This window comes from Lupinus angustifolius, chromosome LG08, assembly GCF_001865875.1.
Source record: "Lupinus angustifolius cultivar Tanjil chromosome LG08, LupAngTanjil_v1.0, whole genome shotgun sequence".
NCBI classification, from domain to species: Eukaryota; Viridiplantae; Streptophyta; class Magnoliopsida; order Fabales; family Fabaceae; genus Lupinus; species Lupinus angustifolius.
In genome coordinates, this window is record NC_032016.1 from 23,531,459 (window position 1) to 23,559,378 (window position 27,920).

General features: G+C 33.5%; 3 protein-coding genes across 4 annotated transcripts; all 3 read left to right on the forward strand.

The window, feature by feature from the left end:
- LOC109354037 (helicase protein MOM1-like) lies at window positions 2,798–13,757 on the forward strand. The gene is made up of 9 exons (XM_019596390.1): window positions 2,798–3,226; window positions 3,689–4,205; window positions 5,264–5,373; window positions 5,511–5,531; window positions 6,575–6,678; window positions 7,682–7,786; window positions 9,393–11,987; window positions 12,100–12,313; window positions 12,821–13,757. Exons 1-9 carry the CDS (start codon window positions 2,941–2,943, stop codon window positions 13,483–13,485), a joined length of 4,617 nt encoding a protein of 1,538 aa, XP_019451935.1. The 5' UTR covers window positions 2,798–2,940; the 3' UTR covers window positions 13,486–13,757.
- On the forward strand, window positions 14,824–20,866 carry LOC109355314 (receptor-like serine/threonine-protein kinase NCRK). 2 transcript variants are annotated; one of them, XM_019598399.1, is made up of 12 exons: window positions 14,824–15,211; window positions 16,260–16,308; window positions 16,677–16,763; window positions 16,936–17,049; window positions 17,526–17,639; window positions 17,997–18,260; window positions 18,374–18,615; window positions 18,724–19,020; window positions 19,304–19,537; window positions 19,861–20,091; window positions 20,297–20,515; window positions 20,599–20,866. In XM_019598399.1, the coding sequence occupies exons 3-11, from the start codon at window positions 16,694–16,696 to the stop codon at window positions 20,510–20,512; spliced, it is 1,782 nt and encodes a 593-aa protein (XP_019453944.1). In that variant the 5' UTR covers window positions 14,824–15,211; window positions 16,260–16,308; window positions 16,677–16,693; the 3' UTR covers window positions 20,513–20,515; window positions 20,599–20,866. The 2 variants fall into 2 exon arrangements, with proteins under 2 accessions (XP_019453944.1, XP_019453943.1); XM_019598398.1 differs by having other exon boundaries at window positions 14,824–16,308.
- LOC109353757 lies at window positions 22,417–27,894 on the forward strand. Its single transcript, XM_019596125.1, has 15 exons — window positions 22,417–22,450; window positions 22,773–22,910; window positions 23,085–23,193; window positions 23,279–23,434; window positions 23,511–23,615; window positions 23,743–23,826; window positions 23,919–24,034; window positions 24,247–24,348; window positions 24,426–24,539; window positions 24,652–24,708; window positions 24,825–24,891; window positions 25,024–25,077; window positions 26,126–26,200; window positions 26,774–26,812; window positions 27,285–27,894. The coding sequence occupies exons 2-15, from the start codon at window positions 22,900–22,902 to the stop codon at window positions 27,384–27,386; spliced, it is 1,191 nt and encodes a 396-aa protein (XP_019451670.1). The 5' UTR covers window positions 22,417–22,450; window positions 22,773–22,899; the 3' UTR covers window positions 27,387–27,894.

Genomic DNA, 27,920 nt, shown 5'->3' on the forward strand with positions numbered 1-27,920 from the left:
TTGTACACAATTAATCAATTGTTAGTTACATTTTAGATGTCAAAATTATTAGGCATGATTGTCTTTGAATTTTTTTTATTCCATTATCTAAAAATTAAATAATTGTTCTCAAAATTAGTTTTGTGATTTGATTTTTTATTGCGTTTTTAGATTAATTTCTATTTAATAAGATGTGGCAATCAAAATATTAAAGCAATTTGATTTGATTGTGATAATTAATTTGTTTGATTTATATTTTGATTAAATTATTTATAATTCCCTAATTTTAAGCAATGTTTATTATTGATATAAATTTGCCGAATCGTATATAATAAATTTTTGGAATATTAATATTTAATTCAATTTGTTGTTTGAATTTATGGATCAGTTACAAAAATGAAATATAAATTTGCAGTATTATAATTAATGAATTTATGGAATATTAATTGAGTAATATCTACTCATTAATATTTTACATCATTTCCGATAATTTGATTATATTTGGATTCATTAATCTATTATTTATTCTGATTTATTGAATTGCATGATTAATTGAGCATATTACACAATTATTTAACATTAGAAACTTAATGTACAATTATAATTATATTGATAAATATATATATATATATATATATATATATATATTTTTAATGTCATAAATAAATATAAAAATTCAAATTTTATGGATCAATTACAAAAATGACATAATACATAATTAATCAATTAAGTTAAACTATCAAATATAATAAGATGATGATACAACAAATTAACTCTGTAATGTATGTGATTTATTTAAAAATAAAAGAAATATGATTACCTATGCAATATTAAAATATAATGTTACTATAACAATATTAAAATAATAATAATATGAATCATAACATATTGTTTGTAATTATTTTAGAGTCAAATAATAATATTTATTTTTATACTAATCTTATTTTAGAATCAAATAATAATGAAATAATAATTTTATTGTTGATTTTTTTATTAATAGGATACTACTAACTATATCATGTTATGTATGTGTAAAAAACAATGTTGGAATAGTCGAGCAAGATGTTAAACTATAAGAGATCTCGTATTAAGTTTATCCGATTTAAATAGTTAAACTGTATGATCTGACCATATGATTTTATATATAATTAATAATTTTTAACAATATTAATGCACTTGTAACATATATGGTTTTAACCATGTGGATGCACGAGCAACATATATATTCTTAATCATAAATGGACATGTTATGTATGTTCTTAATCATGTGGAAAAAATATCGTCCCGTGCAAATGCACGAGTAACTTGCTAATTTAATAACTATGATTGGGGCATTGAAAATTAATAAGTTGTGATTTTCAATATAAGTTTTTAATTTTTTCATATTGTAATCAGTGCTATCAACATATATTTTAATCGACACTAACTTATCCAATTCATTAATATGGCACTGAAAATTAATAAGTTGTGATTTTCAATATATCCAATTAGTCTAATCGACTAAGTCACCAATTTTATGCTCAATTTAGTGTATAATTAGTCGGAAGAGTGACTCAAACTAGTCAAGTATTTGATTCTCAATCAGATTGACTAGTCTGATTTTAATAACTTTGATCGAGACATTGAAAATTAATAAGTTATGATTTTCAATTTAAGTTTTTAATTCTACCTAACTTATTTCTTAACAGATATTGAAAATTAATAAGTTATGATTTTTAATATGTCAAATTAGTCTAATTGATTGAGTCATTGATTTTAGGCATAATTTATTGCATAACTAATCAAAGAGTGGTTCACACTAATCAAGTATTTGATTTTCGGTTAGACTGTTCGATCAAAGTTGAATAATTATGATTGAGACACTAAAAACCAATAAGATGTGATTTTCAATATAAATTTTTTAATTCTTTCATATTGTAATCAATACTATCAACATATATTTTAATCAATGCTAACTTATCCAATTGATTAACATGACATTGAAAATTGATAAGTTGTAATTTTCAATATGTCCAATTAGTCTAATCGACCAAATCATCGATTTTATGATCAATTTGGTGCATAATTTATCGGAAGAGCGACTCAAACTAGTCAAGTATCTAATCTCGTTGAGATTGACCAATCTAAGTTTAATAACTATGATCAAGAATTGAAAATTAATGAGTTATGATTTTTAAATATCGAAACAATTTAACTGAGTCACTAATTTTATGCTTAATTTATTGCATAATTAGTCAGAAGAATGACTCAGACTAATCAAGTATCTGATTCCTGATCAGACCGTCTGATCTAATTTAAATAACTATGAGCGAGACACTAAAAATTAATAAAGTGTGATTTTCAATATAAGTTTTTAGTTCTTTCATATTATAATCAACACCAACTTATTCATTAATAATACATTGAAAATTAATAAGGTGTCATTTTCAATATATGTTTTTTATATTTTTTTTCTTATTCAGCTATCAATATTGATTAACTAGACCTATTTATAACCTTTAATGATTTTATACTAGTTTTATGAAAAGTTTATTATTGATTTGAAAAATAATACTCCTCTCATACAATTTCCAAAACAATTATTTAACTTCCATAAAAGCATTGACTAACATTATCATCTTATATAAAAAATATGCTATAGGGAATTCAATTGTTTCAATTAAATTTTCTATCATTTCAAAAGCTTGAAAACAGTAAAAATGAAATAAAATAAAAACTCTACCCCAACCTAAAGTATATTAAGTAAGAATTTAATGAATAAAAAAACAAAACCAACTATACACATGCTATTCTATTTCTTTCAGCTCTTTCTTTCTTTTTTGGTTTTTGATTCAACTTTTTTTCTCTGCATTTCTTTCACAACAGTGTTTTCCGATCCTTCACCACTGTGAAGTTACCACCTGAAGTTAGTTACTATTTATGCTGAATTAGGGTTTCAAATAATCGACATTGTCGAAGACGATGGATTCAAATTGTCGCAATCGCGAATCTGAGCGAAGTTTGAAGAGAAAGGAACCAGCTTCACCTGTGACATTTACAAGTAAATCTTCACTCCCAACAACTCCAATCATTCTCAGGAGATCTGAGAGAACTAAGAACCTTTTTTCTTCTACTTCTTCGCCATCTCAGAAGCAGAAGAAGCCAAAACAACATTTGGAAGCTTCTTCTGAGGTTCAAATCAAGAGAAAATTGGATTCCCGTAACTACAGAGCTGTTTTTGTAAAACCCGAAATAGATAATGTATCAGGTTACTTTTTTCTCTTTCTTGTGAGAAATAAATGTTACTTCTTTCTTGTTATCATTGCTCCCAAAACTACTGATTTTAAGTTAGAGGGCCAATTTAGTAGTTTTCGCTATTATCATTGTTGGTTTAGTTTTGTTCCCCTTTTGCTTACCCCTTTGATGTCGTTTGCGAGTTAGTTTTTTTGGAGCGTAAGGGAGGGAAGAGAAAGGTTTCGGAACCATGAAATACACATATGAGATGCTTTACAGGCTTTTGCCTCCCCTCCATTACTCTCCATAAATCAACTCACAAACAGACCGTCGGGTTTAAAGTCGAAGCATTTTAAACTTCGGTTTATTCCAGTTACGAGCTAATCAAAATGCTGATAATTGGAAATGTGGCTAAGTGAGGTGTGGAAATTAATTGTTACTATATTGTGATTACTAGTATTCTTGATTTAATTATTTTTAATTTATTGTTTGTTAGATTGTAAAGAGGAGCAGAATAAGATGGAAAAGTTAACTTCAGAAGGTGGTAACAGTGGTGAAGGGAAGGTTGGTGAGGGTTATGAAGGGAATCCTATAGATAGTAAAGAAGTTTCCAAGGATGGTATAATGCTGTCTGAAGATGACAAGGCCAAAGAGGTGAGAGCTGAATCTAGGTTGAATGAGCCCTTGGAGGAGCAATTGGAAAATAGTGTCACTCATGAGGCTAGTGGGGAGACTGAAAGGATTCAGTCTGATTGCCATGAAGAGGATACATTAGAGATGCTAGAGTCGAGAAGTTCCATATCGAATATAAATTTGATTAAGAACTGTGTTGAGTTTGGCAAGGGTGAAAAAATGTTATCTTCCAAGAGAAAAGGAACTATGGTGGACATACATTTAGATGATTCTTCTATGTTGGTTAATGATGAAAGCGGCAACTTGATTGCTGATGCTGACCCTTCAAGGCTATGTGGCAATACTGTGGGGACCAGCGAATCATGTACCAAAAGGATAAGGTAACTATTATTGTTAGCAAATGATAGGGAATCAATCTAAGGTACACCTGAATTAATATGAAGAGTTTTTTCCACTCCTTCTTACTTAGGCCTTTTGGTATATTATATTACTTTTCCAGGTTTGTCTTTCCTGTAGTTTTTCTCTGTTATATATATTGGGTAAGATGGTTCGGCTTTTGTTGTCACCCTTCCCCAAAATGTGGGTTTTCTTGCTTATTTTGAAGTCCATGATCGTACCACATTTTTATCTGCAACTGAACTTTATCCTTCCATGTGAGGTCAGGGACATGGGTTAATCAACACCATTTGTTTCTATCAAAAACCAAAATTTCAATAAAACAATTTAGAGCAAGGTCTTTATAAAAGGTTTCTCTTGATCATTTTCATAGATCTTCAACTACTTCTTTTAATTGAATGATCTTCCATTTGACCTTTTTTTCTATATTTGTCTTCATCTCACATGGTTATGCGTCATTTGATGACTTTGATCCATGTAGCTGACCCCACATAGTGGGACAAGTCTTGGTTCTTTTTGTCGCCCCTTCTCACATGACCAAACCATCTCCAGTCATCCTTTTATTGCTGTGAACTTGTCATGCATGTTGGTTTTGGGCAACATCGTATCAATGTTTCATAAAAGCAACAGAAAGGGTGAAAGAAGGGAAAGGCAGTGAAGTTTAAGTGTGTGCTTGTAAAAGTTGGGATTTTCATTATCTAGTTAATGGTAGAGCTTAAATTTTCACTGCATTTGATGATTATTATGTCACACGGAATGTAGTTGCAACTACTACCTTGCTGTTATATTCACTTACTTATTTTGATCAGAAACAAATCAACAATCTGGATGTTATGTTATAACCATCTTAGGTTCACTTTCTCAGTGTTGACTGCTACATGACAAATTTAATACCACTAGTAAGATGATTTGCTTACAAAATTTTGAGTGGATTTATAGTAATGCTGATATCTAAAATGAAGAAAAAACCTTTCCTACATTGCTTCACATATAGGATAAGCTTATTTTTAGAGCTTCTAATGGGTTTGGGATGGTATTTTAGGCCGATTTCTGTATCGGACGTGCAGAGGAATCAGACGAAATTGATCAATAACATTGATCAGCCTTCTTCAAAACCTGAAGGTGAAAAGTTATCCACTGGAAACGAGGAAGGTTAGTGGTCTCCATTGTCATTAAGTTTCAGTTTACAATGGCCATTCACAATTCAATGAAGTTGGCGAATAGCATGAATTATTGTAGCATTTGATGTTTCCCATTGTACCTTCTGAAACCATTACATACTTTTGCAGGAAAATCTGGAGATCCAGTAGGTAATGCCACTTAATTCTTGCGTACTTCAGTATGGTTGTGTTTTTAACATTTTTCTTGGAAATCAAGAGATCCTTTGAGGCAAGAGGGGTGTTTGGGATAGCTTCTCATCACCTAAGGACTAGTTAGAGCAATTAGTTATTATAGGGAATCAATAAGATGAATAGAGAATAAGGATAGAAAGGGGGCATTCAGAGAATTAGAGTTTTTTTGTGGAGGTGAAACCTTTGGAGGAGGAGAGTTCTTCCTTCTATTCTCAGTCATTCAATATTCTTTCTCAATCTCTATCAATTTCCCAGTTCCACTTCGTCAGTTAACGGTTCCAAACTGCCACATAATGACACCTTTCTTTTTTGTACACTGGATGTGCTAGCACTTGGATAGGGGAGGGGCACAAGTGGTCAACTGGAGGTTTGAAGCTCTGGCATCACTTGATCTATGGTCTTACATACTGCGGAGAATGGCAGTTGAGCTGCAAGGTGCAAGCTCATTGGTAATTAAATAGCCCTTACTTAATCGCCCTTATTCTACTAAGCATTTAATAAGAACTAAGAAATGACAGAGTATTCAATCTGGACTATCTTGGGGAAAATGAAGGAAGATGGAAAAATAACCTCCTTCAGACAGTGCTGTGGGAATAATTGTGGGTTCTCACATCTTTGGTGAGGTTTTTCACTCATCATACCTGAGATACATTCTGCCCCCTTTTCCACCTTCAAACTGAAGAAAATCTATACCAACTTAGCCTCTTTTCGCAAACAAAACTCATACTAACACCATATTTTCATCATTTAATTCATCCTACCTTCTATGATTTTAGTTAGTTTCCCGTCACAGGCCCGTAGAATTAATTTGCTCCAGTTCAAATTTTTTAAATTTTCCGCTTCACTTTCATGAGGTATCCACCCTGCCTCACTGCTTCATAGTGAGACGGTTTGCAGGGCTGCTCCCCCAACCTTTCTTTTGCCTCATGTCGATACTGATTAGTCATTTATTCCATGTGAATTGCTTTTCTTACTCAAATTGTTTGTTTGATCAAATGTAGAGAGGTCTCAAAGTAGCAATGATGAAGTAAGGAAGCAACAGCAGAGCTTACATCTTTTACTAAAGCCGGGGATAGCAAAGCTTTGTGAAGTTCTTTGTCTCCCTGTATGCAGATCATTTTATCTTTCCTAAGTTTTATTTACTGTTAGTTTTTCTTACCCTTGTCCTTTATCATTGACATTGTGCAATTTATATACCAGATTGTTTTGTTGTTGATGAATTGAGACTTCTGAGATTGTATAAAAACCTAGCTAGTTCAGTAATATTAATGTAAAAAGTATTCAGAATTCAATTGAATTGGCATTTTCTCGATGTGCTCTGGATTTTGGGGTAGATAACTTAACCTATAATAATTGTGCAGATGTTTTAGGTTGAAATTTGTAATTTTAGGCTTATAATGGGTTGAAATAGGAAAAATAGAGTTGTTTTAAATAGGATAAGTAGTTTTTAACATTAAAAGGGTGGATATTGCTTAGAACAGTTATTGGACAGAGGATAATGGATTGGAAATGGCTGCTCCGAGCAGGGAATGAAAGAACATAATTAACGAGATTAATAAGTTCTAGAATGTAATTATTGGTGGAGACTTATATTACTTGTTTTATACTTATCTGGTCCTTTCTTTGCACAACAATCAATATAATATGAAGCATTAAATGGAAAAGAAAAATCAGAAAGTAACTAATGAGAGCATTGATCTGATACTCAGCTGTGCAGGTTTATACAAGAGGTTGTTGTTGACGTTTTCTTTTGTAGATTGTGTTTGTGTCATTGAACAATTAATTTTGTTGAAATAGACCAATGGATAATGGTGTTACCTGTTATGAATAAATTTTGGAATCAAGATCATGTATGCCCTTTAGATTATGGAAATATTGCATACCTCTTTAAGTAGTTCCATTTTTCATGAGATTTGAATCTCTTTGATTTTCCCCTTAGAAATTAATATTGCTGTCAACTCTTCTAGTCTAACACTGCACAGGGAATGGTCTTTAGAACGTCATGAATTTCATGATAGTTTGTTTGGAAAATTTGATTTAGAATGTTAATTGAGATCTATTATCGTTTTGAGCTTGATGTTATATTGACTTATCTTTTTTTAATGCAGGACGATGTCAAGAGAATGGTTGATAACTGTCTTGAGTATATTATGAACAATCGCCAGATCTGCACAGAACCAGTGTCATTACTACAGGCTTTTCAATTATCTCTGGTCAGAATATTTTCTGGCATTTTCTTCTATTTCATCCTTATATTATTTGTTCTTCAGTTTCTTACTTCCTCTCTGATTTGTGAGACAACTTCTTATTATTTGAAGAAAACAGAAAACTGGTATTGCATTTTTTCTTCTTGTTTATATATCCATCTTATTATCCGAATCAAAGCTATACCTCCTAGCCTATTCTGTCGGTGAAAAGTGCTAAACATGTGTAATGAGAGATGGCTCTATCTTTTCTACTTGTTGTAGAGCATGTCATTACTGGTCTTTCTTTGGATTTAGCTATTTAGGAAGATTCACCAGTTTATAATTTGCCATTTTACTAGATCGAGATGCTTAGGAACTCGAAATATAGGACTTTCTCTCTTCTACTTTGTCTAAACCCTGTGCTGACTGTGTTGCTACTGCAAGGGAGAAATGCTCATAATCTAGTGAGAGTATGAGAGTTTTTTACCTATAAAGTAAGGAAAGGTATGATATACAAAATTGTGCGTGGTTGTTTAATAAGATTGAGACCGTTAGACGCCCCAATAAGGAGAATAGATCAAATGAAGGTTAGTCTATTTCTAGAGGCAGACGAAGACCAAAAAAAACCATAGACGGAAAGAATAGGAAAGATTTATGATATAATATTATGGCGTCTTTCGATCCATGCAGCCGACCCCACCTACTGAGATTAAATCTTGATTGTTGTTGTTGTTGTTGTTGTTTATATACGATTGTTGTTAATCCAAGGTCAAATGCATGGTTATAGATGATGGTTTTTGCAGTCATTACTTAATTGTTTCATGTCATATTTAATTTTTCTCCAATGTTTCATCTCTTGTGATTTGTCTGTTGGTGCAACACAACGTAAAGAACAAATCTTCTTTTACTTTGCACTTGATGTTGCTGGTCAACTTAAAAGCCATTTCTTATGTTGGAATGCGTTGGAGTTTTGCATGAGAGATTCTATTTTTTTGGGTAGCTTAGTTATTCAGATCATAATGTGACTAAATTCAAGCCTCGGTGTATGTAGGGATAAGGTAGTCAAAATCACGATTTTCACCATGAAATTGTTCATTCTTACGTGTTTTGGATGTTCCTAGCGAGTTAAGATCACACCAGAGTTTCGATTCTGCCGGTACCAATGAAATTGCCGGGCAAGAGCGTAGAATCGTTGAATCACCGCGATTTTGACGATTCCAAAGATGCCATTGGGGAAAAGAAAATCTGGGTGAAGCAAGCATGCTGGCTGGGTCCAATAGAAAACTACACCCAGAAAACCCTAAAGTATAAAATGCCCCACTGGGCACCCACATTCCAAATACTCACTTTTGCCTCAATTTAAATTGATGGTGTGTTGGTGTGCGTTTCCTTGCTGCAACTTTGATCGGTGGGTGTCGGCATAATTCAGTGACACATTGAGGCACAACTGCACAAGTGGTTGTGAGTGCAATTATGCATAAATTTTACATGTATTCTGGTTAATGATGCATCAGATAATCTTGTCTACTTTACAGGATTTCCAACTCTTATAAATGCATGATATTATTTGATTGAATTTAGTACATATAACTGACAAGTTTTTCTTGTTTTTCTCATACTGTGAAAATTTCAGTGTTGGACTGCTGCTGCTTTGCTAAAGCACAAACTTGGTCGTGAAGATTCCCTAGTGCTTGCAAAACGGCATTTGAATTTCAATTGCAAGATAGAAGAAGTGAATGAAATTCGTAGAGTCATGCGGAAACTGAAGAAAGACTTCTTATACCACACAGGAAACTGTAATATCCCTGGCTCTTCAAAAGCTTCTGAATCATCAAATGGAGTTTATTCCAATACAGAAGTAACACCAAAAGTGAAATTCACCGGCACAGATATTTCCAGAAGTATTAATGTGAAGCAACTTTTGATGCAACAAGAAGAAGACAAGAAAAAGCTGACAGCAGATATTGAGAGGGAAAAGGTGGATTTTGATATTAGGTACAGAGTAGAGTGGGCTGCTTATCTAGCCTGTTCACCCAATGATGTGAGGAGAACAGAAAAGCTCAAGGTTTTCATTAGTGAACATTCTAAAAGAATTGGAGAATTGAAAAGGCAACATGAAAAACATCTCAAGGATCTTGAGGCCAAGCAATTAGAAGAAAGGTGGAAGTTTCAAGAGTCCTTGCCACCACATGCTTTGCAAAATCTACCTGCTTCAATGAAACACAGGATTGAGGTTGAATACTTGCAGACTTGTGATCAAGAACAGCCCTGTAATGATCTTGTGTCTGATCTTGGTGAAGGAAAGAGTTTGAACAACATAGTTGAAGCCATGACAAGGTCTGGAACTTGGTTTGGATTATCTGAAGGTTCTGACACTAATTCCCCTGTAGTTGTTTCGTGCAGTAGTCCAGATGAACTGCATACTCCTCTGGTCAAGCATGCTGGTTCTAATGAAATGGACATTATGTCTTCAGAAGATGAACCAGTATCTAGAAATAAGTGCCATGATATGGTGGAGGACGAACATGTCAGCCAACAAAATACTATCCCTACACATTCCGACTGCAGAGAACAATGTTCTAGTGGAGCCACAAGCATGGAATATGAAGATGAAGGGCGTGATAAATTAAGTCATGAGTCCAATCAAGATATATGTTATAGTGAAACATCAATTAATCCCAGTGGAGAGGTGGCTCGTGCAGTGCATAAATCCAGCAATTCAAATGATCAGGATGAAGTTCCTACTTCCAGGCAAGAAAAATTGGATGGGACTTTGTTGAGCAAGCCTGTTTTTGACTGCTCAGTAGAAAACAGGCTTAATCATTTCAGTGATAGTTCGAAGAATATGGCTTCCTTGAATTTACGATCACCTGAAGAGCATATCCCAAGTGCAATTGCCATTTTATTGCCAAATTGTCAGAATGCTGCACAAATCCTTGACAACGACATTGCTTCAAATACTCCAAATATTGCTGCCACTCTAAATTCACCTTCAACTGATGAGAGAACTGCTGATGTGGCCATGGTAAATTTATTAGATAAAGTGGTATCTGTGGAAATGCCTGGTATTGTTAGTTTTACTGATTCTCCAGAAAATGTTATCTGTATGAATCCTCCTTTGTCCATGGAGCAATTGTCTGGGGGCATAGTAAATGTCTCTATTTCAGATCGAGACTTGTCAAGGCCATGTGGAACTGCTTATCCAAGTAACGGTCCTGATGCTAATAATACCACTCTTTTGAATCAACTTTCTTTAGAGGAACAACATACTGATGGAGACCCATTAAGCATATCTGCTGAACAAATCACTGATGAAGTGCCAGAGATTAGTCATGAAGGGGTGACGGTTAGTGTAGTAGATAGGGAAGCACCTGTGGGAATGCTAGGCACAGTCAATTGTACTGATCATCCAGAGAATGCAACCCCTTTTAATTCTTCGTCCATGGGTCAAATATCTGATGGAATTTTATCATCAAGGCCTTCCCAGGCTTCTAGTCTGTGCGACAGTCCAGCTACAGTTTCCCTTTTCAATCCACCCTCTTTAGAGCAACAAATTCCTGATAAAGGCTCGTTTAGCATACCTGATGGGCAAATTACAGTTATTGTTCCAGAAACTAACCATGAAGTGGCTGAGTGTCATTTAACAGGCAGTGCTGTGGCGGATAAAAATACTACATTAGACCATCAGGAAGGAGCACAACCTTTATCATCTGTTGAGCCCGCACCTGAACAGGATATAGATATACAAATGCTGAACTCTTTGGTACCCAGTCCAGTTGATACTGTACCAGCTAATCAATCCAATCATGTTTCATCCGTCATAGAGTCTCCAGATGTGATGCAGCAGCAATCACCTTCGACAGAGTTCCTTTCTTCCAACCAGAGTCTATCTAACTTAACCATAGCAACTGGATTTGAACATCAGCAAACCATTGATGATGCATTCTCCAACCCCCTTCCTGAGACATCAATTGAGGCGCCAAATCAAGCTATCGAGCAACCTGCCTCAAATTTGGAGCTTAATTCACATATGCCTGGTGGAGTCAGAATACAGTCTTCAGACAGAAGGAATTTCTCAACTCCCTCAGAGATGAATAATCATCCTATACAAACTGTAACCCAAGCAGCTTCCATGATTTTTCCGTCTTTGTGTGATGATCCACTTGTAAACGAAATGGAAAGAATACGTAAACTGACAGAGCAAAATATGAAAAACCATGAACATATGGTTAGCTTCTGGTTTATACATTGCTGTGTTGTTACTTATTTTCAGTTTTATATATTTCATATTTTCTTTACTTTTATAACAATTAGCAACTATATTTTTCCTGTCGGAGCAGAAATTGCAGATGAAATATGATTTTGATAAGGAATTCGAGGATCTTCGCAGGAAGTATGAAATTAAATTTCAGGAGATGGATATTGGATTTCAGCAAACAAGGAAGAAACTTGATACAGATCATAAAACTGTAATTTTAAATAAGATCTTGGCTGATGCTTTTAGGTTTAAATGCGAGGAGGTTAGAGCATCTGGTGCACCTGGAGTGCAGCAAGGTATATGGCTTTCTTAGTCCTGACTGCATATGAATGATAAAAACCTAACCCCACTTCAGTTCCCTTCCAATTATGCTGACAGTAGTAGTGGTGGTAATTTCCATGCCATGTATTTTTTTTCTTTTTGTCTGAACAAGTTTCTTATGAAGCAGTAATCCTGCCCTTGAGTCTGTGATTATATTTGCTGCTTGTAAATATATCTAAGTGCCTGATGACATTAGGATCTTTGTTAAGATTTAACAGAATTAATACTCTGCTTCTATTGTTTATGTACTTCCATATTTTATCCCCTAAAACTGGACAAAATGAATATGCATCAAAACAAAATTGTAGACCATTTGTGGAGGGCATTAGAAATCAAGCACTGAAGTAAACATTGCATAGTAGTAACTCAGTTAGCAATGCTTTTGCTGTTGCAATTGCTTTTGTGCATGCATTCATATCACCCTTTTCATATTCTTCTCAGCCTTTTTTGTTTGTCTTGACTAATCACTATCTTTATCTTAGGTGCATGTTCTGCACAGCTATCATGTCAGCTTTCAAGACCACAAATTACTACTCGTCCCTCTCTTGTTTCATGTTCATCTTCCTGTGCGCCTCCTGCAGCTAGCTTGCTAAGCTCCTACACTACAACTAGCTCTCAGAATATGGTACGACAACCTATACATGCCACTCAAAATACATCAGGAATCTTCTCCTGCGTTTCTCCGAGACTACCAAATATCAACTCCATCTCTTCACCCTCAGGAAATCCTCAAGCCAACAGGGAGATGCGCGCCCCTGCACCACATCTGCAGCCTTATAGACCCTCAACAGCTGTGCCATCCCCCAGTCTCGGTACTATCCCACATGGGATGTCAAGTCACCATGCACCTGGTAACATACCTGTTACTTCCACATTCTCTCACCGGCCAGCAACCTATCAGTCTGATCCTTACAGTGGGCATCGGCCTGTGAATTTAGCCATGTTACCCACGACTAACTTACCTGCCATGGATTGGCGTATGTGTGCTAACAGTCAATCTGGTATAAATATGCAAAATGTTATTCAATGTATGTCGAACATGGCTTCATGGAACAAATCCAGATTTGTCACCAATAGCATGCTGGCTAACCCATCGCCACATCAAACTACATCATCAGATGTAGTCTGTTTATCAGATGATGACTAACCAGAGCTCTTAACATATTTTTTTTGGTAGTTGCTTAACACTAGGCCACACAGTAGCTTCCCTTCTCCCCTAGTTGAGGGGCATCTGACATAAATTTAGAGGGTAGATATTGCTGTGATAGTGGTGCTACGTTCACCTCTTCTTATTATTCATTTTAAAATGTACATACATACACATATATGTGTAATATATTGATTGCGGTAACAATGCTGTGATAGTGGTTCAACCAATTGCTGTAGCTTGAAATGAAGATTCATCCTTTTCATATATAATTTTTAAAATATTTTAAAACTTTAATTTTAAGACAAAAGTTTTATATTCTTTGGCGGATAAAAAGAGAATCAAGTATAATAATTACATAATATATGACTTATTAAATAACTATTATAAAAACTATTTTAATAGTAATTTATGATATTATTACAATTATTTAATTTTGAGTTCTAAATAATTAATAGCATCATATAATATTATTATACAAATTTGATATATAGAAATTTTATATTTGAGGGCACATTTTTTTACCATTAATAAATAATGTTGTATAGATTGATTACATTAAACTAGAAATTATTATATCTAATATTTTTATCATGTACTCACAATTTCAAATAATATGAATATGGGTTGATAGTTACCTTTGAGAATGTAAACAGGAAAAAAGTGAGTAATGAGTTAAGCTAAAAATAATATAAAGAGAAACATGTATGTGTCAATAATATAAGAGTTTTTATATAGTGTCATTGCATTATCCATTATTCATATTTAATTATTATTTGCTATTTTGAATGTAAGTAATACGAATGAATGATGAATGACACCCAATATAGATCTTTATATTCAAAGTGATTAAATATTATACTCAAAATAATAATAAGGTAGTAAGTTAAGCTAAAAAATAAATGTAGTAGTATATAGTAGGCTCATACAAATGTGTGTGGAGAGTGTTGAAAACGTATTTGATGGTAACTGGGTTGAATGAATGCAATGCATGTTACGTGTATAACATAAAGTACGCAGGCTCTGGTTGTGGCTCTTGCATGTGATGCCACTTGTTTCCATACACCATTTATTCTCTTTTTTGATTTTGTCTTCAAATCTCTCTTCTCTTCTCACACTTCACTCATTTATATTTACCTACCTCCTTTTCATTCTACTCAACTTAATAACCAGATTCATCTGACCCTCTATTTCTTCATCCATATATAACACACTCTTTTGTATATTCAATTTACTCTACCCACTTATCTACCATCTCTATGTTCATGAATCATGACTTTATGTTAGTCTTTCAAGCTAAGCAAAATCTATAATGTAGTTGTTGTTAAAATCTACCTCCACTTTGTTTCTTTATTCTTTTGTCTCACATCTTTTCACTCAAGAAATGACAAACCATGCCTTTATCTTTTTAGCTGTTACCTATTACCATATTCTATTCTTTTGAACTAAGTAAATTTTGTTGCTTTATACTTGATACAAAACTTATTCCACTCATTCATTCATTCATTATTATATATTTTTAATCAAATGATATGTTATATTAATATACTAATAGTCACACACTAAAAATTGTTATATATGAAGAAATAATAGAAGCTGAGCTATGAGGTGTTAATTTTGAATGTAGATAAGGGAAGTTGAAGAGGTATTTTCAGTTAGAGAAGGGGTTATTTTCAGAGTGATGTTGTACAATGTGGTTTCTTTTTTAAGCTTCATTTGATCTTATGTATAAGCATGGCTTTTATGGAATAGACCCATTGGAATGAGTCTCAAGTCTTAACTTTTATACTCATTATATTTTCCCTTTGCTCTTTCTACATTCTCCTCAATAAAACTTCCAAGTTGGGTGAACATGGGTTCTCATTGCTCTAGTTTACTGCATTGTTTTTAGTTATGTAAAACTGTTCTTTCCCTCTTAGCTATATTTATTAATTAGTTCATGCTTTCTCAGATGCTTATCAATTCTTCTTTTTCCTAGCTTTGAATTTCCTGTTACATGCTCTTATAATTTGTTATGCTTATGCTGATACAAACTTCAATATGCTTTTACTGTAGCTGCTCATTGTCAAGGGAGTTATACCAGTTCACTGATTATATTTATTGTCTGATATAACAATAATGTCACTTTAATTGAGCATTTATGCAAATCGATTGTGAACTAGTAATTTATGAGTCCTTGACACTCTCACTCAATGCTTCCAAATACTCTATAGCTACTAGCTATTCTATTAATGTTGAAGCTTTGAATGCATATACAATGCTCTCTACTTTCTAGTCAATATACTATCTACTCTTATGACTTAATCTTTGTTTTACTACTTGGTAGTTGGTAGTTAGGGTGGAATGCCTTGACACTGTTGTTTGTTGGCCAACCGTGCATTTGTTCATTCCTACCTATTTTACCTTATTTATATAGACCGGCATGAGATCCTCTCCAGTACTGGACCTTTCGGTAGTGAAATATGAGAAGAGAATAATGCTTTAATTTAAAAGTAATAAAAAATCTGGACTCTTAGATTTTTTTGGGTACCATGCGTTACAATCTAGGCCTAGTACTGGAGAGGATCCGAGCCGATAAAACTTAGGCCTGAGAAAGAAATTTCCTTTGCCTCTATTAAGCATGAAATGATTGGCATTTATTTTCTTGCTGCAGAATAGGTAGAAAGTTAGAAAATGAGAATGCTGTTGGATTTTTATGATCTACAGGTTGTATTTTTTGGATTAGTTTATCTTGTGGCTGACTTTATCAATTTTGTTTCCACAAATAATGGTAGGATTAGGACCCAGGATTCTTGAAGACCAAGCCAGTTCTTCTTGATACAGGTTCACCAATTGATGTTGCTTTCATTTTTTGTCCAATTATGATCTCTACAATGGCAAAGTAAATTCTCATACAGATAATTAAGTCCTGAACAATTTTTTTAGTGGCATGTTGCAGCTTCATATATACTTCTGGAAGTTATTCACACACTGACACGCACATCTGAATAGCTTGATAATCTTACACATCGCTTAAATTTTTATGGATTCGTCGAATATGTAAAATCTTTTTCTCTCTCTCACTCACACACATTGTCTTTGGAAGGATTCATCTGCTAAGGATTTTTTTCTGCCTTGTTTCATAACATGAGAATATTCTTTCTGGAGGATATGTATAGAGCACTAAATAGTTTCTTTTCTTTTACTTGTAGTGTATGGGTTCGGATAAATGAAGTTGCAGCTTAAAGTTGTTTTTGCTTTTGTTATTAGCTTGCTGTGGATTCAGTACTCACTGTGTGGTAAGTATCATAATTTAGGAAACACTTTGTGATTGGCCCAGCCCTCCTAGCTATAGCAGTAGCAGTAGCAGCTTACCTTGCGTACCGTGTTCCATGTTTTACAAGTTCCGCATTGGCAGGAGTCTAACTGAATCAAAAATCTCTTTTTTCGGCTGCCATTGTTTATTGGCAGATGAACCTTCTGATACATCTGTCCTAAGCAAATGGAAATGTAGATGTTCTTCCTTCCAAGGGAACCAAAGATACTTGCTTGCTAATTGTTCGAAGTCATGTGATTGCCATTCAGGTATGCTGTTAACATTTTATTACAATGGAGACGACGAGTTCAACTGATAACTTTCTTTTAATTTTTTCCTTTGTTATATCCCTCACTTGATTAATTAGCTTCGGCTTGAGCTTCGTGTATGTTTAATGGATATATTTTTGCAAATGTTGCGAAGTAACTAGAACATATGTAAATTCATAAAAGTTGCTTTTATTATAAAATTTTCAAGTTATATGGTTCAGTGGTGAAAAGTAATTGCATGTATGTAGATATGGCTCAAGTTTGATCATCCAAATGTTTTGTTGTAGAATTCAAATTCAAACATTGATATAACACGAAACTTTTACATTTGTTGAGATGTTAAGGTGTATATATTGTGGTTACTAACCAATATGATTATGGTATAAGTGCAACATATTTTATCCATTTTAGGTGAAATGGTTAGACAGTGATCACTGCCTGAACATTATCCGGTAATTGCTTTGCCTGCCATGCAGATGCAGAACAGAGCGCGTCCGTATGGACATGCATATGTGATCCTGATGGATTTCCCCAAGTGGAAGCTGATGGTCATAACCGTAAATGCTTTAGTGCTTGCAACTGCAATTGGGGTATCTTTCTCTATCTATTTCGCTCTAATCATTAATTTCCTTCTCCGAAATTTCACTACTTGTTGCTTCCGAAGCTGATTAAGATGGACTAATGTTAAACCAGTTCTTATGTTTTACACCGAACCTAAATGCATATTTACATACTAGGATTACCTTATGCGTACAAGTTTTACTTATGGAGATTTAAACAAATTTTCCATAACAAATCTAACTGTGGAGGTTGTTATTTTTTTTAAGTTCCGATGTATTTGTGTGTTATTGATGATGATATAACCTAGTACCTTCTTATGCATAATCATTAGCTTGTTCCAAGATCAAGGTACTCAGACTAAATTTATGATTTTTTGAGTATTGCAGGCGATGTCAGCACGTCACTAGGTTCAAAGAAACACATTTCGAGCAGGATTGTTGTAATTATTCTATTAATATGTGTTTTGTGCACAACCCTTGCGTTTCTGGCCTCGCTTACATTTTATGTCTACCGAAGAGACATTCAATCACTACTATTCTCATCAGATAAGGAAACAAGTAGTAAAGCCAACCTAATTAGTCTTAGGACATGGACTTCTTCAGTGCCAGAAACAAATTTAACTACAAATTCTCCTATTTGCCATATTACTGGTAAGGTCATTTTTTTATTCACAGTTCCTTGATTCTAATTTCTTTTAAGTGTTTATTATTTTTTACAACATGTCTGATTGTATTATGCAAACTGTAAATGATTATTTATGTAGGATGCTTTCCGAATGCCTCTTTTATGTTTGGGAGCCGTAAAGAAACTTTTCGTGGAAATATTATTCAATTTTCGTTTGATGAACTAGAGAATGCCACTGAAAACTTTTCAGCTTCCAACCTAATTGGACTAGGTGGAAGTAGTTATGTATACCGTGGTTGGCTGAAAGATGGTAGTAATGTGGCAGTTAAGCGACTAAAAGATCAAGGAGGAGCAGAAGCAGACTCGGCATTTTTCAAAGAGGTTGTTCCTAATGTCATAATGTTTCAGTGTCTAGAAGCAAGATTAACCTTAAACCTTCCTTATCGCTGTACAGCATCCATAGTAGTTAATAATGTTTTGTTTGTGCAGATTGAACTATTATCTAGACTTCATCATTTTCATTTGGTGCCTTTACTTGGATACTGCTCAGAATTGAAAGGAAAACTTGTTCAGAGATTACTAGTGTTTGAGTACATGATTAATGGAAATTTGAGAGACTGTTTGGACGGAGTTTGTGGAGAAAATATGGGTTGGGCTACTCGTGTTACAATTGCGATAGGAGCTGCAAGAGGCTTGGAATATCTCCATGAAGCAGCTGCTCCAAGAATTCTTCACAGAGATGTCAAATCGTCAAACATTCTTCTGGATGAAAATTGGCAAGCAAAAGTATGAGTCTTTAAAATGAGGAATCAGTTTAGAGTAGATAATAGAACTGGATTTGCATAGGAATCTATCTGAGCTTGGCTTATGATATGAGGCCAATAAGATACATAAATAAAATGCTACTAAGTGGTGGTTTTGAACTAAAATTCTTTTAACATCTAAGTTTCATTTAGAAATCTGATGAAGCCTATGTTTATTGAAGAAACAGAGTTAATTAGTATACCATAGGGTTGCCACTTATTATAAGGTATACTTTATATAATGTTTTCAAAATATTAACTTGCAGATAACTGATCTTGGTATGGCTAAAAGCTTGAGATCTGATGACCTCCCCAGCTGTTCAAATTCTCCAGCTAGAATGCAGGGAACCTTCGGCTACTTTGCACCCGAGTATGCTATTGTTGGGAGAGCCTCTCTTGAGTCTGATGTATTCAGTTTTGGGGTGGTTCTTCTTGAGCTTATCAGTGGCCGACACCCCATCCACAAATCTACAGGCAAAGAAGAAAGCCTTGTTATATGGGTATTGTAAACTATCCTCATAACATTGAACCTGAATTTACATTTGTTCATACAAGGAAGATCTTCAATGTGCTTATATACTATAACATAATTTTGCATGTGGATCTTGGCTTGTAATAGCTAAGACTTGTTTTTTAATGTCCTGTTTTTCACATTCTTATTATGTATCTCAGGTTCCATATACAATTCTGAATTAGGATAATCGGGTTTATTTGATAAAGTTACCTGCTTCAGTATGAAATTGTTGCATAGCTTAATGAATTCAACTAAGAAAGAGTATTGACACTCAAATACTGACATTGTTTACCTAAATTTCTGTTTTAGGCGGTTCCGCGCTTACAGGATAGTAGGCGAGTCATAACGGAGTTGGTTGATCCAAAATTGAAAGGAAATTTCCCAGAAGAAGAGGTGCAAATAATGGCATACTTAGCTAAGGACTGTTTGCTGTTGGATCCTGACAATCGACCAACCATGACCGAGGTTGTTCAAATTCTTTCTAGTATCTCCCCGGGAAAATCTAGGAAAAGAAGAAACATTTCTGCGAGCCTGTTTCAGGTGAACACTTTCACTGTCATAACCTCATGTCTTCAGTTCGAAACATATTTGTTTCTACTTGAATCAGATTTCCTTTCTTATTTTATGAAGTTTGATGTATATTTTGCTTGTGGTGATTGTTACATCAGCTACCATTATAGATCATTCTCTTATAGTATGAAAATACAAACCAAATTCTGATCTTGTTCTTTGTGGTCATATAAAGGAACAAGAGGACACAACTAAACAAAGACAAGCTCCATCTCATAGTTCACTGACACTAGATATTGATCACAAAAATAAAGAAGTAGATGATAATGAAGAAAATTTTATCCACATGACTTCAAAAACTGAGGGATGGCATGCATCAGAAGAGGAAATGGTAGACCTAACTGAGCCTCGGTTTGAATCATTTTGCATGACAAGTGTCCATTCCTCTTGAAAACATACTCGGCGTTACGATCACACGTTTTACGTGTTGTCCTCCTCCTCCCAATCTTATGTAAGATCTCGATCTTGTCAACTATGCATACTCGTACATGAGAAGAAAAGTTGAAGGCAGAAGTCTCAGAAATATTTATACTACTTGCAATCTGTTTTTGAGAATAAGTTTATCTAATTTCTTGTTAGATTAGCACAGAAATATATTGGTTTTAATCTTGTACAGAAAAGCCTAGGATGATAGGTTATTCTAGTTCTACTTTATTTGAAGATAAATCAGATGAGATACACACATTAAAGGTTTTTTGTCATAGAAATAATTCCTATGCAATTTATTTGGTACTGGTTTTTCTGAGTTCTGACTTATGTGTATGCAGTTGAATTGAACTTACTTTCCTATTACATATGCCATTGACCCATTGTCCTTTGAATTACTCTATGTTCTAATGAATATAAATACAGAACTTATTACCAAAGAAAAATAAATAAGATGTTCTAAATGATGAAAATTAAAGGTGCAATGTTTGATTTGGAAAATATTAGCATAAGTTTGTTATGCAATGTAACAGTTTGTAGGGAAAGTATTACTTATACTTCATCCTCCCTTAGCACTTTTCATTCATTCATTTGTTTATATATTAATTGACATGACCTCTATTCTATCTCTACCCAACTGTGTTCAAATACTACTCCCTCTTTGTTTCCCCTTGCTTAATTGGAGTATACATCTGTCCCACAAGTTGTGTTATTGCATGTGGTATCAATTATGATTGGTCAGAAAAATAGTTAATTATTAATTTTTTAACTTAAATATATTTTATTAACCAATCACATGCTAATGATACATCTAGTAACACAATTTGTGGGACAGCAGATTAGCTTCCACTTATTCACAGTGTATATTTCCTAGTAATAAGTAAAGTTCCATGATTTCTATTGACATTGGTTTATCCAAATTAGTTTTATATAAGTCAAACATATAATAAGCATAAGAAAACCAATCATTAGACAAATAAAATCAAATAAAAATTAAGAATAAACCTGTGTTTTTCAAGTGCTATTAACTAGTTGAATATATTTGTTTAATAAGACTGTTTAATTGAATCAAACCACTTATTTAGCTAGTTATATGGAATTGTATAATTCATGAATCAAACTATTAACAAAAAAAAATGAGCTCATTGTATGGTATTAGATTCATAAGATAAATCAATCATATATGAATAATCCTTAAATTTATACATATTAACAATATATGTACACACATATTACATGTATTACAAATATTTATAATATTATATATAATTTTAATATTAATATATGAACATACATATATTAAATGAATATAATATATATTATATATTAAAATTAAAGTTCATTAATTTACTCAAAAATTCTGAATTTTAATGAAATAAAAAAATAATTTACATTGAACCTAAAATGATTGTGAATAAAAGTGTTTGGTTCGAATTAATAACATGGGTTCTAAGTTTTAGAATAGAGATCATTTATCTCAACATTTATTGTTCTATTGTGTATTAATCCAATTAAGAAATCATAAAACAAAAAATAATTTATTTTTTAGTACTTAATGAAATATAATTAAGTTGGGAAATAACGACATTAATTTTTTTTGTTGGAAAATGGGATGAAGTTCCAACACAATCAAACGTGTGATCTAAACAAATTGAGAATCGAAGTTAGTTGAGGGTAGTTTGGTCACATATAAAAGCAGCTGAACATTTGAGTATGAGAGAAACAATAATTTGATTAATTTCCCTCTGTGTCGTGTTGTTATTCCATGAATGAAGAAGCCAACGCTGAACCCTCACTTTTCTCTCTTCCGTTCCATTCTCTAACTTCTTCTTCTCATTCTTCTTTTTCTGCGATTCCTCTATTCTCCGATATCTTCCTTCATTTTAATCACGTTCCATCATTCGTAAGTCTTTTCTTCCCAATCTTACGTGATCCATTCCATTTTCACTTTCCTTGTTTTACTTGCTTTTCTCTTTTCGTCTTCTTCACTACGATAAATCACATTGTTGTCAATGTCTCTCACGTGTTAACTTCACCGCTAACCCTAAATTTTGTATCCACACAAAAGAAAAGGGTGATTAATTGGATTGGACATTTACGTGCATGCATGTTCACATGATATGCATGCATCCATGGTTTCCAGCTTTACTTGGATTGAAAGAGAATTATAGACATATATGTGCACACTAACTCACTTTGTCTACTATTTCTGACGTATCCTGTAGGTCACACTTTTGTTTATTGAGGGATGATTTATTTCCTTCAGATTTTGCATAACGATTTCTACATTTTCTGGGTGATAAGTCTCTTCACTTGATTTTGGGAGACCGTGATTCTGATTGGACGCAAATAATGACTCGCAGGTGTGAATGATATTGTATCAGTTTTGTAGCTTAATTTGAACTTTGATTTCTGTAACCTATTATATTAATAAAGTGTTGTTGAGTATAAGCACAGCAATAATAAGCTAGTTTTCTTTCTTGCTGTCTTAGTCAACTAAAGTGCCTGGATTCAGTTTAAGAATATTTCTTCTGCAGTGTGCATAAAATATCAAATGATAGTGCCAGGGCAATGATGGCGATAATTATGGCGGGTGCCGTTGGATTTTTTGTTGGTATTTCAATTCCATCTTTGCATTTAAACAAGGTAATATTTCCTACTACCTTAATTCTTCAGTGTTGCATCAGGCATTTAACAAATTTTTAATTTGTTTATGCCTAAAATTTTGCAGATCAACTTCTCTTCATCTAGCTTAAGACATTCTTTTAATGTGCCTAAAGCTGAAATAGATAGATATTCAGCTGATGTAGACAAAGCTCTAGCTGTTAGTAATGACTCTTCTGGAACCAAGCATACTGAATTACTTGGGTCAATTAGATTGCCAAAGGTAATTAGTACCAGGTTTAGGTTTGCAGCAATTAGAAATGCAATTATCAATTTGCATTTAAAATTGTTATTTGCAGATACATGTCCCAACAAATCCTCTTGGAGCAGAAACTCTACCCCCAGGAATTGTTGTATCAAAATCTGATTTTTATTTGCGCAGACTATGGGGTGAACCTAGTGAGGTATGATATGTAACAGATATATGCAAGAAAATATATGTAGCTCAAGTTACATGCGTACGGGCATGAGTATTCGATACAATATGATATCTTGTTCATGAGTCTTGTAATGACACCCTGAATTCAACAGGATCTGAAGAAAAAGCCAAAGTATTTAGTAACATTCACTGTTGGCTATGATCAGAGAAAAAATATAGATGCTGCAGTCAAAAAGGTTATAGAGATGTACCATGTTTAAATATGTCCACTTACTTATTTACCTTTCCGAATTGTCCTGAAAGTACTGATTATCATATTGTTCTGCAGTTTTCTGATGATTTTGCAATTTTGCTCTTTCATTATGATGGTCGGACTAATGAATGGGATCAATTTGAGTGGTCGGAGAATGTAATCCATGTTAGTGCAAGAAAACAAACGAAATGGTGTTTTTCCTCCTATCCTTTTTTCCATTCCCCCTAGCTTATGATTGTCGATTATTATGTTTATCTTAAAACTTCAATAATTCATGAAATAGTTTATTGTCTGACAAATTTTATTCTTCTGTCAACAATGAAATAAAATAGCTGATTATCATTTGGATTCTTGAACTTATTACTTCCCTCCTTGAGTTTTTACAATTTTTCTTATTATGCAGGTGGTATGCTAAACGGTTTTTGCATCCTGATATTGTATCAGCGTATGAGTATATTTTTATATGGGATGAAGATCTTGGATTGGAAAACTTCAATGGAGACAAGTATTTTTATTCCACCTGTCTATTCTTTTGTCATTGTATGCAACTTTTAGTTTTATTAACTGTAAACTATTTATTAGGTATATTAAATTGGTCAAAGAACATGGTTTGGAGATCTCTCAACCTGGTCTTCTGCCCAATAGCAGATTGACATGGGAGATTACAAAAAGGAGGATTGGCAACAAAGTTCACAAGTATTCCCTTGGCCTTTCTTTATTTCTAACTTCTATCATTACCTGAATAAGATGCTCTTTGTCATGCCTTCAAAGTTGTTAACACAAGTTTATGTATCTATTGGTTAAAAAGGGCAACAAAAGAGGAACCAGGCTGGTGTAGTGATCCACATTTGCCTCCTTGTGCTGCGTATGCTCTATTCCTACTTCTTGCCAAGTCGAATTGTAACTTAGCTAAAATATTGTTTATATAGACTTTATTTTCATTTTATTTAGTTGATATGAAAGTTATTTCTGCTCTTTTAGATTTGTGGAAATTATGGCCCCTGTCTTTTCTAGGGAAGCATGGCGTTGTGTGTGGCATATGATTCAGGTATATGTTAATTTTAAAACCATGTATTGGTCATGGACCTTGTGGTAACCAAATAAATAGATGATTTTCCTTTTGCATGATACACCTCAACTTTTTAATTACATTGATTGATTTGCCAACATATGATTGCAGAATGATTTGGTGCATGGATGGGGATTAGACTTCAATCTCAGAAGATGTGTAGAGGTCAGAAGATCCTCTCTTTTTTCTTCACTTCCTCACGCAAGACTTTGTATCATTACATTTTCCTTATAGATTTTTGTGCTTCAATTGATTATGCCTGCCTACATATTTTATCAATTAACTGATAAAGTTTGCCAGTTGTTACAGTTATAAGTTAATTAATAAACTTTTCAGATAAACCTACAGTTATATTTCACCCCTTCCTTTTCTTACAGTCAAGGAGGAATGAAGTTGAAACTGCATAGTTTTTTTTCCTCTAGTGAAGGATGTGTCTCTGCCTCCCACACCCTTTTTAGGTCTTTTGGCTGCATCATAGCAGACCTTGTGGAGTTGCATTTATTGGGAAGTAGTGTATGTATTATGTAATATAGTAAAAGGTTGACCTTTTAGTTTTTCAAAGAAGATATGATGGGGTGAAATTCTTGAAATGAGATCTATGGTTTTATTTAGGATCTTGAATAGATTCCTCAGTCAATGCTTTTCAATAGTTAAAACCTTTTTTCTTGTCGTGTTTATCAATGTTTGAAGGGATTATTTTGTGGGTAAAAAACCTGCATTTTTGTGTTGATTATCTCATCACTTCAATAAAATCTTGCCAGAACAATGAAGTTATTTGAAGTACTATAACATTAATTGGGTTTAACTCCCCCTACACATTAACGAATATGGAGAGTAATGTCAAAGTTATTATAAGTGACTCCGAGCTCATATACTTTGCTGAACAAGTAGTGCATAGTGAGGACGCTTCCCTCACTATGATTGGAATTTCTTTTTATTATATGAGAATTATTTGTTTATTGTGTACCTATAATTTTGTATTTCTAAATGCAAATATTTATAATTTTATGTTATTTTTGTTGTCACTATCTAAATACTTATATTTGCATGTTATCTCTGTCCTCACTAAAAAATTCAACCTAAAAAATTTGCTCATAGGGGATGAATGCTCAAGTTATTATAAACTTCTCTTGACTCATATTATGAATTTGAGCCTTTCATATACTTACCAAGTAGGTTTCTAATCTGAATCCTTTTTGTTTGGTTTTGGCAGCCAGCACATGAAAAAATTGGTGTTGTTGATTCACAGTGGATTGTTCATCAATTCATTCCTACTCTTGAGAGCCAGGTTAGTCATCATTAACTGCTAAATTGTTCAAGTTGATTCAATAGAGAAATTCATACTAGCATTTATTCTCAGTTTAGCAGCCACGATAATTTATCACAATAAAAATTTGTAATGATGATTGTAGTGTTATGATAAGCAGAGAAGTTTCTTCGCATGCATAAGAGGTTTGATTTGAGTTTCCTTGTAGAATAATTAGATTTTTCTCACTTATTCCTTCTAGATTGGTAGATTTTGGTTTTGGTTTGCAAATAATAGCTTTTCCTTTATTGACCGGATCTAAAAATATTTAGTGTGATGAAAGGAAAGAGAAAAGATAAATGTAAAGGATGGGTACTCAGTAATATGCCCATCTTGTTTTCCTATGCATGTCTTTTGGCATATATTATAGAAAAAAAGCTTATATATTGTCATAGCCAAACATATATTATATCCTAGGGAACAAGACATAGTCGCATTACTCATCATAACAGTGCATTAATTTGCAAAGAGTAGAGTGTTCATTACTTTTGCTTTTGTTGCGGCCAATTTACTAATTTTTAAGCTAATTTTTCTGAGTATCTCTTCAATTTTTAGGGAGAAGCTGTTGATGATGGGAAACAACCATTGGATAGGGTATGTATATTTAACATGGAAAATAGCTACTTATACAATTGTGTGCATTTTGTTCATTTAGATGGAACTAGATGTATGGACACATAGACTAATGATGGTGAACTCACGCTGAGTTGTATAAGAGCAACCACAATAGTTGTTCTTATCATTTTAAGAAAGTATTCTTATTTCTTAGTGGGGCTACAACTTGCAAAAATGAGGAGAGCTGAAAATAAATTATGGTGTAGAGTAGATTGTGGTATCCAAATAAAAGTAAACCTAATAAATTATATAATATCTGAGATTAATAAGAATTGTGTTTTTGTTGTGTTGCTAATTTACTATCGAACATTAACTTTCCATTGTACTACCATTTCCTTTCAATTTGTGTGATGTCTTGCAGTTAAAGTGTTGCATGGAGCTCATTGTGGTGAGGAAACTGATTAACATTTTCTTGACACAGAGTTTATGCTTTTGTCTTTGTAACTATCAGGTCAAAATGAGATGCAGAAGTGAGTGGGAAGAATTCCAAAATCGCCTCATCAATGCTGACAAATCTTATCTTACAGGACTTAGACGTATTGTGAAGGCTTAATAATTAATATATGTGGCCCCTTCCCTTCTCTGCCAATTGTACATGTTTTGGTGAGTTAATATATATGGTTATATACTCAAGGGGTTTTGTTGAGTATTGCCTCCTTCCATTGGTGCCAGAGGAAGCATAAAGTGTCATGCATTATGAAAGGAAAGAATTAGAATTCATGCAAGACTAAGATTCAAGCTTCTTGCCTCTAAACAGCTTGTCTTTTGCACTCATTTTGGAAGCAAAACTGGCAAATACTGAAAGTTTTGGATACATAAGGTATTATAGTTGAATGTACTTTCATCTAAAATAGAACTATTTCAGGTTTGAATAGTCACCAGTGTTTTGCATAAGGGAATAAAGTGAACTATACATTCAATTCAATAAGGGCTAAGAGGTGAAATTTGATTTTCAGACGGGTTCTGATATTTGTATACTTGAGATTCTACACTTTCTATAGACATGTTACCAATGAGCAAATTATTGATTAACAATGTGATTAATATCTGACTTGGAGTATGGATAACCATAATATGATTAATATCT

What these genes read in the sequence shown, in the direction of transcription:
- LOC109354037 (XM_019596390.1), top strand. Translation starts at nt 2,941, where the DNA reads ATGGATTCAAATTGTCGCAATCGCGAATCTGAGCGAAGTTTGAAGAGA. An exon ending in GTGAAGTTCTTTGTCTCCCT is followed by an intron (nt 6,679 to 7,681) that starts GTATGCAGATCA and finishes TTTTTAATGCAG; the next exon opens with GACGATGTCAAGAGAATGGT. An exon ending in TGCACCTGGAGTGCAGCAAG is followed by an intron (nt 12,314 to 12,820) that starts GTATATGGCTTT and finishes TCTTTATCTTAG; the next exon opens with GTGCATGTTCTGCACAGCTA.
- LOC109355314 (XM_019598398.1), top strand. Translation starts at nt 16,694, where the DNA reads ATGAAGTTGCAGCTTAAAGTTGTTTTTGCTTTTGTTATTAGCTTGCTG. An exon ending in ATGAAAATTGGCAAGCAAAA is followed by an intron (nt 19,021 to 19,303) that starts GTATGAGTCTTT and finishes ATTAACTTGCAG; the next exon opens with ATAACTGATCTTGGTATGGC. An exon ending in TTTCTGCGAGCCTGTTTCAG is followed by an intron (nt 20,092 to 20,296) that starts GTGAACACTTTC and finishes GGTCATATAAAG; the next exon opens with GAACAAGAGGACACAACTAA.
- LOC109353757 (XM_019596125.1), top strand. An exon ending in TATGGGGTGAACCTAGTGAG is followed by an intron (nt 23,616 to 23,742) that starts GTATGATATGTA and finishes TGAATTCAACAG; the next exon opens with GATCTGAAGAAAAAGCCAAA. An exon ending in TTCCTACTCTTGAGAGCCAG is followed by an intron (nt 26,201 to 26,773) that starts GTTAGTCATCAT and finishes TTCAATTTTTAG; the next exon opens with GGAGAAGCTGTTGATGATGG.